Below are 16,403 nucleotides of genomic sequence, written 5' to 3' on the forward strand. Positions count from 1 at the left end.
GTATATTGTTTTTATAGAAGAAACAGGACTGAACACCTCTGCTTAGGACAATTCATTTCTCTTTAGCTATTGTAGTAATTATGAGGTTATCCTAAATGATACTGACTTGACTCCTTGTCATGCAGTAACACACAACTTCTTTGACAGACTTTTTGGACTTTATGTATTAGACATGTCTGTATAAACTTTTGCTTTGTCTGTTGTGTGTATCTTAGCCCTAAGTATAACAATAACAGCTATCAGAGATATTCTAAAATATATTAAACAAGTCAGATTTTCATAATATTTGTCAATAAAATAGGTCTTAAAATCTACAGTATGTAACATACACAAGGAAAAATTTAGGAAAACGTAAACGCAGGAGAAAAAAACCCAAAACATACTTTTCCAAATGTGTTGAACCCAAACCAAGGGAAATATCCAAGAAATTACGCCAAGATGCTTCTGAAAAAAGAAGAGAAAGCAGTGCCCTCTGCTGGTAAAGTTCTGAGCAAGTCACAATTCCAAGGGCTTTTAACATCTTCTCTGTTACTTTTCCTATACCTGGCACCTGAAAAAGAGCGTGTTAGAAACTTCCCATTTGCAGATCCAATACCAAGAACAATTTAAATCAAACACAACTGGGCAGATTACTATTTCTTCAGCAGAAATCTTGCTTTTAGAACATATGGACCATACATGATTGCATAGTAAATGTCATGGTATCTCCTACCTTTCTAATGGGCAAATCTTTCAGGAAGTCTAGCACTGCTCGTCTCTCAGGAGGAATTCTGCATTGCCCATTAGGTTTATTACGATCACTGCACATTTTTGCTAACATTATATTTGGCGCGATTCCTTAAAAACAAACAAACCAACCTTTTATTTAAAAAAAAACAAAACAAGACAATGTTTAAATTCAACTGTCCAATATTTAAAAGCACAAGAGTATCCTACACATTTGTCAAAGACTAAACATAAGCAAAAGAATGACAATAACCGATAACCAGATCTGTTACAGTTCTGAAAAAAAATTTTGTAATAGACATGTGAGAACATAAATACATGTGACATTAAATATAATGGATGCACCAGATAAAGTGTACCCACTATTTTAAGATAGTCAGGGTAACACAACATGCACTAACCAGTCATGAGGGGTTAAATAACAGTGTTTAAAAATAATATCAGTTACATGATTGAACAATTTTCTGATGGTGATTATGGTAAGACAAAGGGAAATGCTTACAATGGCAGTTACAATGAACTTTTAACGAGAAGGAGGTATTTCTTCCTTGCATTTCAGCACAAAGACTAAATTAATTTTGTCAAAATTTACCAAATTAAAGTCTTTTGTGGGCTACCACTAGGTAGTCATTTAGAAATCTATATATATATTTCACTGACACTGGTAGGGATGAGGAGGGATTGTTCTTTTCTATTAAACTAATTTTTTTACAAATGAACTCTGGAATTGGTTTAACAAGAAAAATAGAAGTATTCTGAGCTACAGTCCTAGTGGTCTAAATTTTGATTTGCTCACTGATGTATTATTCAAGATGGTAGAAGTAATTCTATTTATTACTAATTATCAGTATTTTTTTCAATTAGCCTTCTATCTGTTTTTCATTTTTGGGCTTAAAACCCCTGATGCACTTATAAAAGCTTTGTCTGTTTTCTAAACACTAATTGATCCTTAGGAAGGCAAAATTTCAGTAGAACAAAATTATTATTTTGCTACCACTCATGAGATAACATACGTAGGAGGGTCTCATCTTGCTTCTTCCTACTAGCTGTTCCTTTACTGCTGCTTACGCTCAACAGTGTCCAGGCCTATGTTCCACAACTGCTTCAGCACTCCCTGATGCCTCATGCACCTGGTTCACAAAGCAGTTTGGATAGCATCCAAACTAAGTGGCTAGGGACATACACTTTTTTTAGTGACCTAATCCAGATTATTATCAAAACAGTTGATATTTACAGGTAGGTTGCCTGATGTCAAAAACCAGAAAACTTGAAAAGCTAGTGAATAGTTTATTAACTTCAACACATATTTACTTCTCTGAGAACTAATTTTTTAATGAATTTTGATATTGCCTTAAGCAAGGAACAGTATGAAGAACTGTTAGAAATACTGAACAATATCGATCTGCTGTTCAAACTAACAACAATATAGCAACCAGTGTCAGATTTAACTATGACCACTGGCTTACAAAAACAATTTACATGAAGCACTAAACAACCGCCAGTGCTAAGATTAGCTACTGAGTGCACTGGTCATTCCCCCACACTACTTATATTTCAAGACGAAAGAAGCAAAAAGATGATATAACTGTTACTATGATTAAAAACCAAAACAAAACAGGAGTGACTTTGATAACCATAACATCTCTTGAAAAACCTGAAAGTCACAGTCTTTGCAGACTTGCAAAGAAACCATATTTCTTTGCAGCATAAGAATCCTGTGGAAATGCTAATTTCTTAATGCCCTCTGAGATTAGAGTAGAAGACGCTGTGGAAATACAAAGCAGCATTATTATTCATATTCATCTGAATACCTGCACTAGCAGTCAGTTGAGTTTTCTGCTCAATCCTAAAGCGAATTTCCTTCACAACTTCCTCTGCAGAAGTTCCAAAGATGACTGAATTTTCCACTGATCGATCTCTTTGTTCAGGGTGGTCATCCATCAGAGGTGTGTTGTCTTCAAACAGTACTGGTGAAGCAGAGTATCCACCTTCATTAAATTTGGCAGACATATTTGTATCGTCTTTATCTATGTTAGAAACACAAACAACCCATCCATATAAAACATATACTTTATTGATTTTCTTCTGCAGTTCCTGAAGAAAGTTCATTAGCAGCTTTATTTTTTTGTTTGGGGAAAAAAAAAAATTAGCCAAAGCAATTGCGTTGGTTTTGTTGTCTGAAGAAAGGAGAGTCATAACTGCTTTGTTCTTAATTTGATTTGAACTTGGCTGAGATTGGAAGAATAGTCTAGGAAACTGGACATAAATTCCAGAAATGCAACAAGGTTTAATGACCTGTTGCAGTAGCAGCAGAAAAGAGTCAGAAATGTGTCATTATTTTTGTTACGTATCAGAACGAAGGCCAGATGCTCCCTTTTTTTGTGGAAATAAAAATCTTTCACATAAGTTCTTTCAATATTCTCCAAAGAAAATTAGGGTTCTGAAACATCTGGTTCTAGAACCATCAACCTGCTAAGCTTCTTGTTTTCAACTGCAGTCATGGCAGAACAAGTAAGGTCAGCAGACCTTTGTCTGACTCCACAAACTTTACTATTACGGTTTCACATTCTGAGTGCTTGTTTGTTTCAGAAGAACAAAGATGTCAGAGAAGTATGAAGAAGCACATGACTACATATCAGTGGTATTTATTTTGTAAAGACTATGCCGGTTTGTTTCTTTCTATTCTATTCTATTAATGCTTTTCAGTAGTAGTGTATCCTTGATTATCCTCTTTATGAGTATTTAGATAATTTTTTAATACCGATAATATAAACGTTCCGGTTTGTGTATCAATCAGCTATTTGTATGACACCTCCTTTTTTATTATTCCTGATTGGACATACAGTTGTGGATGTGGTTCCAACTCCATCTTCTAGAGGCAAGTGAAATCCAGTCATATCTTAAGCATTACTGTAACTCCTGCAGTGCTCATTACTTTATACATTTTTAGTCTTATGAAATAATCACGTAACTAGAGCTTATGTATAGTCTTTGCAGACGATTTCTCGTGTTTCTGATGTACAGGACTCACTACAGAATTAGAAAACATCTTAGCAAAATACAAATAATCTTTAGAACAGTAAGTTTATTTATTCTAAACCTCCTTAAACCATAAGATTATTACTACTTATTTGCAAAATTATCACATTGAATTGCAAAGGAAAAATACACATCTAAAACACTCAACTGGGTTTAGTAAACCTAGTACCACTTCTCACACATTTTACTCAAGTTAAAAAAAAAATTCTTCAAATTCAAATAATTAGCTGTATACCCTTTATGCAGAGGTGAGTAGTAGAGGAAGTTAAGCTGTAAACTAACAAATTGGAGGTAGACAGCATATGGGAGGACAAATTATGCAAGGACTTAAGTATCTACACTTCCAATGGGTGCATCTTATCTGAAGGTTACATTATATGCATGTGTGACTGGTATCCCCTGTTCCCGACCCCAGTAATGTGGTTAGCATAACTAAGGCCATTTTATAACACAAGCAGCCATTCTCTGGGACCAAGTGGATCATGTATTCGTTTCCTTTCCCCTCATTATCAGTCCCTGAAGGTCCAGTGCACCAAGTAGACAAACCAAACAGTTTTCTTCTTCCACTCCTTCCCAGCCTCAAGGTTCCTGGTCACCAGGCCGATTACACCCTTCCTTGCCACCTTGAAGGTCCCATGCACCCATCCAACCCAGTGTTGTTGATGACCTCGCCACAGAACAGGGAAGCATAACAGCGCCCAGAGCACTGTCTGTAAAACCAAGCCGCTACAAGTCCTAAGGCAGAACTTGGACCGGGACTGCAGCTGCACAGTGAGAACCAGGACCCCCCAATAACCAGGGACACCTCCACCACTGTCTGCTTCCTCTGAGGACTGAGGAAGTGACTTGTATTCTTTTGTATGGTTCTTGAGTTTAGATTATCGAGTGTTTGTTGCATGGATACAGCAAACCATGTATTAAGATTTGACCCAATCTGCAAAGGGTCCAGGTGATTAGAAATCATAAGTTAAATTGTATTATAAATTCTGTATTATACTACTTATAGATTGTACTAACTTGATTCTGCTTGTAGAAATCCTGTGCTATTCTAAACATAAATTCTGTTCTATACAAATCATAATTTCCTGTCACGAAAATAAAGCTTAAATTGTAACTACTATTTAGTGCTGTCTTCATTCTGCCAAGGATCCCTAAAAGAAGTTGACTGTCCCCTCAGTGTCAGGTGACCACATGAAAAGACTTAATTTGCTTACCTTCTTCTGTAGAGCTTTCTGTTTTAAAAAAGAATCTTCTCTTATCTTCAGGCCACCTCAGTCTTTCCTCTAAATGCTCTGTTATGTTCAGGTAGGCTTCATCTAGGCCCATAGGCATAAAATTGGGATCATATTCGGTCAGTATTTCTCTAACCTTGATAAACACATAATGGAAGTTTAAAGGCTTGTTGCTGTAAGAGCAGATCTTGACACACAATTATGAGATGAATAAAGGGACTCTGAAACTTCAAGATGACCAATGAATATTAAAGATATTTATAGAACAAGTTATTTATTGCTATTGGAAAATCATAGTACTCCTTCTCACAAGTAGCAAGATATCAATAGTAAGTGAGAACTGAACAGATTTTTGGCAGTGTGTTTTACTGCAGAGGTCATTAAGAACAGTGTACAAGGACTCCACAGGCACTAGGTTCACAGACACTGCAGTAATCACCGGAATAAAATTCTGCGATCTGGGACCTCAGCAAAGCACATGAGCTGATGCACCTTTCTGTGCACTGTGTGTCAGACACCACACAGGCAAAGGTTAAAAAAACCTCCAAACTGAAGTTTTACATTACATTCAAACTAAAGTTATAGCCAAAGTTTTAGAGCACTGGTTAATGCCACAGGCAAGACTTGTTACCAAAATCTTTAGTGGTAAGTGCATCTTCCCAAAAGCCAACATAACAAATTAAATGGTCAAAATAAAATTTCTACCTTTTCTCCTCCTTTTTTCCCCTCTTTTTTTTTTTTAAACAAGGAGGAAAATTTGACTGCATCATGTTTTCTCTATCAGTTTTGGTCAAACACTTAGGTATCACAACATGCACTTCATCTTTCTAGAACTGATTAAAGATAGGATTCACTGCTCAACTTTTAATGATAAAATATATTTAAATATTTTCAATCCAAATCCCAAGAGAAAAACATAAATAACCAAATCAACCTGAATCTTTAATACTTTACTCCATCAAACAACAAATGAAATATGTATCATGAAACCCAAGATCCTTAACAAGTTCAAACCCATTCTGAAATGCTCATATTTATATATGCTTTTTTACAACAGAAGTGAGAAAAATCAACAAAATTAGTAATTAGCTTACTTTATTTATGTGAAGAGATTGAGGGTTCATAAAAATAAATAAATAAATCTTGCCATAATTTTGTCAGGAGACTTGTGCCACGCACTAATGTGATTTAAAACCTACAAAAGATCTTTATTTTTATTTTTATTTTTTTTATTTAAAAAAACAGGACTTTGGCTATCCTAAGTATTTCTCTTGGCACTAAGTAAAATTTCTTCTGTTAAAGTAAAATGTGATTTCTTTTCTCCCTAATTTTCTGCTCTTTATTTCAAGTCCCTTCTTTTAAAACAAATGAATCTGCATTTAGAACTCACTAATGCTCCTTGTTTCTCTCTCCAGTAATTAGCATTCAAAATTATGATTACGTATTGTATGGAATTATTATCTCCATGTTCCCTATGTAGGAAATTATTATCTCTATGTTTCCTATGTATTTACAGCTTCCTAGTAATTAGATTATGCTCCATGGTTTTACAGTTTTAAGAATAATAAGGCTCAAATGGTATCACTAGCTCACTACACAGTTTTGAAAATCTCTATCAGCATCACTACTGACTTCATTAAGAAGGGTGAATGAATGCTTTTTCAGCTCCTTGACCAAAAGCACCAACGTTTTGTTTAACTTACGTTCAAAGCCACATCACTGAAGAGTTTAGTATTTAAACTACCACTTTACATATTATCTAGAACTGATGTACTGATAGAGTCTAAAACCAAGTACACTGACTTCTGGTTAGAGAGCACTTTCAGACTTACCTCTTTACTCACTTTGCCGTATTTTTCAAAGTTTAATGGTACTATAGTTAGATGTGGACATAGCTTTTTAGCAATAAATCCAGGCATGGCTGCACGTACACCATATCTCCTAGCGTGGTAATTTGAGGTGGACTTCGGAGAGATTAAATAAGTTTAGTGTTCAGTAATCAAGTTTTGCTTTAAGTTTACTGTTAAAAAGTCAAGTTCTAATCACATATCTCCATGCAGAAAAGACTGACAAGGCTGAGAGTTTATATGCATTCCACTCCCCCCCCCGCCCCTTTCAATCTGTTTACATGCTTTAAACTTTCATCCATACACTTTTTCCTGAAGAATAAAATCCAGCTTACACAGCCTAGTCTAAGAACAGGTGTTTCCTCTATTATTTTTGGTTTTTTTCCCAGACTTATAAAAATTCTCTATATCAACAGTGTCATTATATTATGTTATTATTGTATGGTTTATTAGGCTTTAGATTCATGTAACTGATTTATGTAACAGCTTGACATTCGGCCTTACCAACATACTCATTGATCCCACTGCTACAGGCTTTTCCTTCAGCTCTGGACAGTCTCTCATTTCTACAGCCGCATAGAAGGCATCCATGTCAATGTGTACAATTGTACTGCTAAGGTTACGGCTCTGTTCCAGCTCTATCACAAGTTTGTCCACCTGAATAGAATAAACCAATAATTGAAAACCTATTAACCTGGCAGAAGTTCAGCAGTTCAGATGATTGTAAAAACTCAAATGCATCTGGCATATAGTTTAAAAAAATCCAACCCAAACCCCACCAAACCAGCATCACCAAAAAAAACCTCAACCAAGTTTCGGATGAAACTTGCTCTCAGAGAGAACACTACTGCGGCAAATAGTATGAAAAAAACGCAGAAACCCAATGAAAAAATACCCAACCCAACAAACAACAAAAACTTACCTATGTGGAAAAAAGATACATCATCCAATTCAGACAGAAACTTTTTAAGTCCACTGTATATGCAGCTTTAGCTACTGTGATACAGGCTATTTAAAAAACCCTGAAAACATGGTATTAGAGAATTTCTAACACTCCTAATTTAAGCTATCACACTTTAGAAAATTGGCCTAAACAGGTGAAGAGAAGACCAACAGCTCACAGGGCAGATCCATCTATCTTGTCAGAAATCAGGTTTCAAATAATTAGGTTCATTTACTGCTCAGTAAGCTACTGTTAATTCCTTCACAAAATTGCTCAACATTTGTTACAGGAATCCATATCATGTAAGGCTGGATTGCTAGCAAAACTGCATTTTAAAGAAAAGCCCATACACAGGAAGTGTGTTTCACTCCAAAAGTTTAAAATGTATTGTCTAGTAATAGACTGTAAGCAGTACTCCTCTTCATCAGTTCCATGGTGTTGCGAGGCAGAGGCCAAGCACAAAGGCCTCTCCATGAATTGTGCTTAACTTGCCTGCATTCTTTTACCAAAAGACTTGCAGATCATACTCTTGTTTCTGAAATATTTTTCAACTATCAATGAGGTATGAGCTGTGAGTGTCACCAGAAAGCACGAGTGCGTTATTTGACAGGCAATTTTTCAGGTCTACTGATTTAAAGATTACCATGTTGGCAGTACCACGTGTCATTCGAGAAGCATAAGAGAAAATATTTTAAAAAAAAAAGGAAGTGCTATTCAACTATGATTATCTAACCACAATAATGATTATGCTAACCTCTGTTTACACAGCAAAAGGTTGCTACTGCTAGGAAAAAAACAACAAATAGGCAACTAGTGAAAAGGAACTGAAGTTTCACTTTGGTTGCAAGCACAAGTGGACACACACACACATTCAGGACACCAAGGAACCATTACAGAAACGTCTCTGGATTGACTGCAGTGGGTTTATGGCCCTGGAAAGGAATGTTTATGTGCAATTTGCACAGCTACTTGAAGACAGTTTCTCTCTTTTCCCCTCAACAGAGCTGCTTAATAAAAACCATAAAAACCTTACCAAAAAACCCATCTTTGGAGTGGAAGACACTTGAACCAAGATAAGTGGCTATCAATGTTCTAATTAAATTGCTGAGTAATGATTTACAAAGTCTTTCTCTGTTTTGTTCCAAGTTGATTGAAGGGATGAAAGGCTAGAATGGGGCCTCAAACTAGGCTATTCGATATAGAAGAGCACAGTATACTCCCTGAGGCAGAGAATACTTGTTCAGACAAATTAACAGCACAAGGGGAAAGCCATTCAAACAACCACCAAAAGAAAAAAAGTGGGGAATTTACATTATTTTCATTATGCTAATTCAGCAAGGGTTAAAGTCACACTATAACCATGAAAAGCATCCTTATTTTAAACTATACTTTACAGATAATTTTCAGGTTACTCCAAATTCAAATTGCTTAATTAATTCTGTCAATTACTCATCCAGTTACACAACTTTTGTATTCCAATTTATCACATTTATAACAAACTTTTTGCTTTTTCTGCATAAATATATTTCTAACGTGATACTTACTAATCAGCTAAGATAAGCATCTGAAGAGTGAAGTCAAATTACATTAAACTAATCAGAAATACAAAAAGATAACTTCCAGCAAAAGCAACTGATACAAGTAATATGCCAAAACAAAACACACCCAGACATACTCAGAATTCTGGGCACCTACAAATGTTTCCTTAGTAAGATAAAGAAAGTTATGGAATAGTTCCTTAGAGGCAAGCCAGGTTGACAAGTTTTTAAAAGCTGCTTTCAATTTTCCTTTGAAGATAAAAAGAGATACTAAGTTTGTTTATTTCTAAGATAGATGAAAAAAACCCCTAAAAAGTACAATTTGTAATTAGAAGTTTAGTTTTGCTTATAGTGACTTTTAGACAATTAAAGAGTAACCTCTCGTTCTGTCTTATCCCGAGATAGAAAATACAGTTTTCTGTAGTAAAGTTTTCTATTTTAAATTGCTTTGACAAAAGGTAGATAGAAAAGATTATTCAAAATCTCTTCTGTATTTGTAAAAGCATCTGACAAGGTGAAGAGATAACAAACAGTGATACCATTCTAAGACAACAGTAACTATTTACAGAAAAAACATCTGGGATAAAACCCACATAGATAAAAATAGCAAACATCAGTACAGCAGTTTGCAAGTCTAGTTAGTAGCAGCTGGATACTTCTTAAAGCATTATTAACTACTGCTGAATTTAAAGCAATTCCACTCTAGGTTGTTAGGATAATCTAATTCCATTACAGAAAAGTTTTCCAAAATTAAGAATTACATGATACCGTACAGTATATAATTCTCCTTGAAGGATGATAATGACATTCATTAAGAAAACTTCAAACTACCTTTCAGATTTAAGATTATTTAAGAAAAACACAACAACAACCAAAAAAATAAAGAAATATTTGCACACAGAAATGGCAGTTTTAAGAAGATTTACAAGTACCTTCTAATCTCCAATATTTGAAAAATGAATGGTGGTAAGTGCCCTTCTGCAAAGAAGGTCTTCTAAGGAAAACTGTAAAAATATGGGAAATACCTTCACAAATTCCTTGGCATACACACGCTCTAGTGGTGAGAAAGGCAGCATTATGTTGCAAATTCTACATTTTATTTATACTACTCTTTCCACCACGTAACCAGGATTTTGTCCAACAAATCCACAAGTGGGGTTTTGTTTGTTTGTTTCTTTTTACATGACAGCACCTACATCAACTGTCACCTTAGGAAGTCCTATCTGAGCCTCTAAACATCCTACAAACAAGATAATCTGCAGATGAGAACTTGCAGCATTCATAGAAGTAGATATATGGATACCTTTGTAATTCTGGAGTAGCTTCCACTAACACATTTTGGAAGAACAAATTCTCTCATAGTATATCAGAAGGTAGTACTAAAAAGAAGAGTAAAAGAACTCAATAGACAACAACAATAAAGAAGAAAAGATGATAATGAGAGCTGACTATATCCATATCTGAAGACCTAGAAAAGCTGATTAAACAACACACAGCACATATTAAGAAAATCAAATATGACAAACAAAGTTAAAGGTGGAGATAATGGCCTGGGGAAGAGTAGCTGGCAGGTAAATGGCAGGAAAAGGGGGAGGCATTTAGGGTATCAGACACAGACAGATAAAAACTGGCTGGGCCAGGAGACTGGGGACTTCAGTGAGAACTCTGTGGACATAGACAAGGACTTCTTTGGAAAAAGACTGATGGTAATCTGGGGATGTGGGACAAGAAAAGGAAATTCAGGATAGGATAAATTAAAAGAAAGTAGGGGAGGGAACAAAAGGGTCAGAATTTGTGATGAAGAAATGAAGGCAACAACAGTCATGAAGCAGAGCTTATCTGCACACAGAGGATGGAATCAAAATCCAAGATTTTGATGTTTTTATAGCAGCAAAGATCTAAAATTAGCCAGCAAAAGAAGTGTGCATGTTATCCCCCTCTAATGACAGTTCTCATGCAGTATGGCAACTGACTTTACAGTTACTCCCCACTGGAAATAAAGACAATTGCTATTTGAGCAAGTGGCATAAAGATTTCAAACATGGGGTTTGAAACTCAGGTCCCAGGAAGACACACATGAAAGAATTTATCTTTTTTTAAGCTTCTTTTTTCTTCTGTAGAAAGCAGTTTTCATAAAAAACATTAAAAGAAAATAAAAGTATGTTGCAAAATCAAAGAATCAAGTTCAGAGAAAGACAACATGAGTGTAATCAAAGCAATTCAAATTTACTGACTTTCACTATATGCAGTATATATTCTTTAATTACATAACTGTACACTAATTTTATAGGATTGGTGTCATTCATGTAATTCACTTTATAAGAAAGACTCTTCTCTGTAAAATGAAAAGGTCTGTGGTAAAAGAAGGATAGAAATGGAAGTATTTTTTCATAATTAAATGACTCAAAAGATACCTCAGGAAACTAAAAAAAGAAACTGGACAAGCAGAGACAAAACTGATCCATGTTAAAGATTAACTGAAAACAGCTGACGCATACAGGCTTGTAACAAAATTTTCAAGGACACTGCAAGCTTTTCTGGGCACAAATTTGAGACAGTGGCATCTAATTTACAGAAGTGATTTGCCAATCTGCAACGAACAAAAAAAGATTGTACACCAAAGCGCGGGATCTATAATCCTCACGATGGCATTCAAAATTAACGGATGTGTTTAATCCTCACGTGCTTCAGCCCCTCATCTACAAAGCAAAAACATCACCATACTTTGCTGGAGAATTGCAAGAATAATTTAAAGAATTCACACTATGTGGTGTACAACATAGAAAAGTCTATGAGGAAGTCAGTAATTCCGCATTCAAAACTGGATTAGACTAGCATACAACAAATAAAGCTTGGGGCCAGCCACCCACCGAACAATGAGGACAACAGTAAATATTGAATAATTGCCCACTCAGGGAACAGTCTGCACTGTGCACTGAATGAAGCAGGGATCCTGTTAGGGAAAAATAGCAAGCAATCATGTAATTAAAGACTGAATCACAGTACAAATGAAAAGGAATTAAGCTTCTACAAGCAACTTTAATTCTGTTGTGCCTAAGACCGTTTAGTGTACAACCTTGGTGCTGTTGTTTTAACATCCTTTCACACACAGTAATACATTTGATACAGTTATCTATCATTAGTATTTAAGAAGAGAAATAGCCTCTTCACCTTTCTACTTCAGGGCACTTGTATTTATTGTGACTTTTTGCCATGATTTTTTCATTAATTAGTATACATAAGGAATATATTATATCCAGAAGAGTTGACAACTACGATCCCCCACATCCCACTGCAGGCCACTGAAGGCAAATATACATTTATTATAAACCCAGAAAGTCAACTCAAGACTGATATGATACTTATTAACAAGGTATTTAACAAAACTTTTACATACCATAATGACATCCCTTTAAACTGACCAGACTTAGAAGAACAGGAATTACTTTGCTTCATTTTACTCATTTAGAGAACATTTTGGAGTGATTTTACAATCTGTTCTTCTAGCAAGTTTTTATTAAGATTACATCCTCAAAACACTGTGCACTTTTACTTGCATGACTAACATCAAAATGGTAGTTAACATTGTCCTTATCACCAGAATTTAATACAATAAACTAGAACACACCAAACTGTTTATCATTTGCCATTTACTCCAAAAAGTCTTTACAAGATTAGTACCTGCAGCTGTGCTTTCAAGAGCTGTTGCTTTGTAATTTTCTCTTTTAGCTGCATCATTTTTTCAATTCGTTGGTTAACTTGTTGATCTTTTTTAAGTTCATTTTCATAAAATCTAGAACCCTGGAAGAAAATTGCAAAAACACTAATGTTTTTATTTGTTGTTTCCTATAAACAACCATATTTGATCTTTAAATACAGAAAACTTAGAACACAGTGACAGTTTCTAATGCATACTTTGAATTTTCATATAAATAATACACAAGAGACCAGTGGTGCTTTACATCTCTCTCCTCAAATGACATAAAAATATTTCCCCCCTCAGATCGCCTATACTCAGATGAGTATAAGGGACTCGTTAGAGAACTTACTATGTTCTAACACTTGACAACAAAAATTCCAAAACAGCAGATAAAAGTCAAACTATTCTTTGCAATACTCTAAAAAAAAACTCTAAAAAAAATATTTAAGCCTTTTGCCAGACTTCCATATAGCTTAATCTACATGGAAGTAAATTATGACATTGTAAAAGTTAAATCTACTTATAATGTTGCATATTTCATTGACCATTTAATCTTGAAGGACACTGCAGAATTAGAAGCTATTTGGCAGAGGATGATGAAAAGCAAATGGGTACAAAAAAAACCCTCTTGCTCTCAAGTGTCTAATAGCTCCTTCAAGAAAAGGCATGAATAAAAGGAGATGTAATGAAAATGTAAAACACAACAATCATGTAGAGAACATATAATGTGACCTCTCTTCCTGACTCACAACAAAGAAAAGAGGGCATAAAATGAAATAGAAAAGAGAAAAATTCAAAACCAGGAAATAAAATATTTTTCTTGCAACATGTGCTTAGCTTACAAGAGAAATAACATTTGCAGGAAGAGGTAATGTCTTTTATTGAACCACCTAATAAAATCTGCCAAAGTGGACAAATTTTTAGCTCAAAGCCTTTGACTACCAAACTGCCACTGATGCCAAGAATTCAGCCATAGTCAAATAAGAATCAGGCATTTACATAAGAAGCAAAAATACTCACTTTTACAATGATAAAAAGGATGAACGGCAAGACTGTGATGTGTCATGTCTCATTGCTAAGTAGAAATCTCTCATTACAAGTAATTAGGGTGTGTTTTCTTTCAGTATCAGACATACCTCTTATCTTTTCATCCCTCTGCAATCAAACATGATTTTTTGAGGCTCACTGAAAGAACTACCAAAATGTTGGTGTGGTAAGCAACCCAATACTTAAGATTGTTATTAAACTGTGGGTTTTTTTACCTCTCTTGCAGTATTTCACAGCTGAAATGCTATAAAATGTTGTTGTAATACAACTGTGGTAGTGTTTGTAGGTATAATTTTGAAGACTAAAGAAAAGCTTAAGAAAAAGAATCAACGCTTCTTTTCAGACTTCTTGAACTGTATCTGGTATTTATACTCTCTTGCTTTTTTTGACAGAAATATATTCTGATACATAGATACCTGTATATCAGTTTTGAAAGCCTATTTTACAGTTCATTCTATTTCATACCAGGAAATGAAACAGTAACCGTTCTGATGAAATAATTTATTCAAATATCATTATTAGGGATATATATATCTGACAAAGCACTAACTTTTCAAGAAAGAGTAAACAGAATAAGTAGAAGAAATATCTAATCAATAAAGGGCTTGACAGCATATAAAGGATCATCAAAGTGAAAACACAAGCAAAGTTAGTTTGTCAAATAACAGCTGTTTGTATGTTTTCTGCTCTGCCTCCCCCCCCCCCACCCCGCCCCCCGCAGTTTACCACTAAGCAATAGTAGCCAACAAAGAATTAATGAGCAAAATATCAAGCACATAACCTAGGGCCACAACAACAACATATGAAATACACATTTGTGCAAGGAAAAGTAAGAAAACCCAGAGCTGCTCAAATAAATTGTTATCTCCATATAGTTCTATGTGAAGACTCTCCAATAACAAGTAAGAGGACTAATAATTCAATGCTCTCTAGATTTGCAGGGTCCTCTGTAGATCTTTGGTACAAAGTTACACACTACTGGGCACCTCTCTTGAATACCGAGAAGACAGTCAAGAAGGCAGACAGTAAGCACAAAGAAATTCTACTGAAAGTACTAGAAAATCCTGATTACATTAAATTCAGCAGTTATAGGAAGGTAACCAATAGCTGTAGATCTGCTTGGTGATTAATGATGGGGCAGGCAAAAGAAATGGAAAAGGGGAAAACAAGAGGCCTAAGGAAGCCAAAACCTTCACAATTACCTCTGAACAATGCTGTGATATTTATGTATTGCTTTGGGCAAAAAAGGAGCACCTAAGGACATACTCAGTTGTGTTCTTCCATGTCCCTGTGACAAATCCAACAGTACCCTATGGCACCCTAGGCTACAGTCTCTTCCCTTCCTCCCCAAACACACATTTCTTCTTAGAAGATGCCCTCCATTTACACAAGTGAGGGATAAAATTTTGGGGAGGAAGAGAACCTTATACTGAACAACAGATAAAGCATCAGGAAAAGAATAATCAAACCAACCTTGGTTGCTTCCATGATGATTTTATTGATTTTCTCTTTATCCAAACCTTGCATTCCAGCTTTGTTATCATTGAGACCCATTCTAAGTAGAAGTCCATCATTGCAAGAGCTGTCACCAACTTTTTCCATGTTGTCCATTATACTTCTTGAAAACAAGTACCTCTTTCAAGACTTAATACCTGAAAAAAATTATTTAAATCATGTATTTGTTTCTAAGTTCCAGCTGAACAATACAAGAAAAAAAATGGAATTAATTTGCTGTATTTATTGAATAAGCGTTTAATATTTATTCAGAAAGCAATGTATCACAAATACGAAGACTTGTATTCCTGTAAAGTGAGTGACCTGCCACACTCACCACATAAAGCCATATGTAAGTCTAACAGTGTCTGGAGAAAGTAAGACTTCAGTTTCTTATTAATTTAAAAACATACTCTTCTTAAAAGTTCCGTTACAGAAATAATTGAGTACCACCAACTTCAGGTAAAGGCTAGTACCTTACACATGCACATAAGATTTATGCCTGTATGTCATCCTGTCAGATGAAACAATACTGCCTTAAACACAAAATACTGCTCACTAGATTATAACATTAAAAGAAAAGAAAATGAATCTTTTTAAATTGCAGAAGACCATTGTTCATTTAGTCCTCATTCCTGCTTGAGACAAGCCATAAAATCTTTCCCAGTAATTTCTGGCTAAAATTCAAACCTTTTTTTGGGTTAAAGCTTGTCTTTTATAAAGAGATGGCTTCAATTAAAAGTTTTGAATAAAATCCTATTGTTTCATTCATGGTAAAATTCATGCATTCTTTTTTTACATTAATTTGTAAAGGCATGTTATCCAACTAACAGAATT

At 35.0% G+C, this 16,403-nt stretch overlaps 1 protein-coding gene across 10 annotated transcripts in view; it reads right to left on the reverse strand.

Annotated features, from left to right (window-relative positions):
* The window catches only part of POLK (DNA polymerase kappa), a 36,472-nt gene that overhangs the window by 10,086 nt on the left and 9,983 nt on the right, over window positions 1-16,403 (reverse strand). For 5 of the 10 annotated variants that reach the window (XR_012621772.1, XR_012621771.1, XM_074813471.1 and 2 more), the window contains exons 2-9: window positions 15,546-15,724; window positions 13,007-13,126; window positions 7,349-7,501; window positions 6,830-6,961; window positions 4,980-5,133; window positions 2,538-2,753; window positions 713-837; window positions 384-550 (exon numbers count right to left, since the gene is read on the reverse strand). Coding sequence is in view for 8 of the 10 variants with exons in the window: in XM_074813471.1 (XP_074669572.1) it covers window positions 384-550; window positions 713-837; window positions 2,538-2,753; window positions 4,980-5,133; window positions 6,830-6,961; window positions 7,349-7,501; window positions 13,007-13,126; window positions 15,546-15,683 (1,205 nt within the window). In the remaining 2 variants the exon portion in view is untranslated. Of the gene's footprint in view, window positions 1-383; window positions 551-712; window positions 838-2,537; window positions 2,754-4,979; window positions 5,134-6,829; window positions 6,962-7,348; window positions 7,502-10,628; window positions 12,986-13,006; window positions 13,127-15,545; window positions 15,725-16,403 lie in introns of those variants that run through there. The other 5 variants (XM_074813475.1, XM_074813474.1, XM_074813476.1 and 2 more) reach the window with 5 other exon arrangements.

Source organism: Strix aluco, chromosome Z (assembly GCF_031877795.1).
Source record: "Strix aluco isolate bStrAlu1 chromosome Z, bStrAlu1.hap1, whole genome shotgun sequence".
Lineage (NCBI taxonomy): Eukaryota > Metazoa > Chordata > Aves > Strigiformes > Strigidae > Strix > Strix aluco.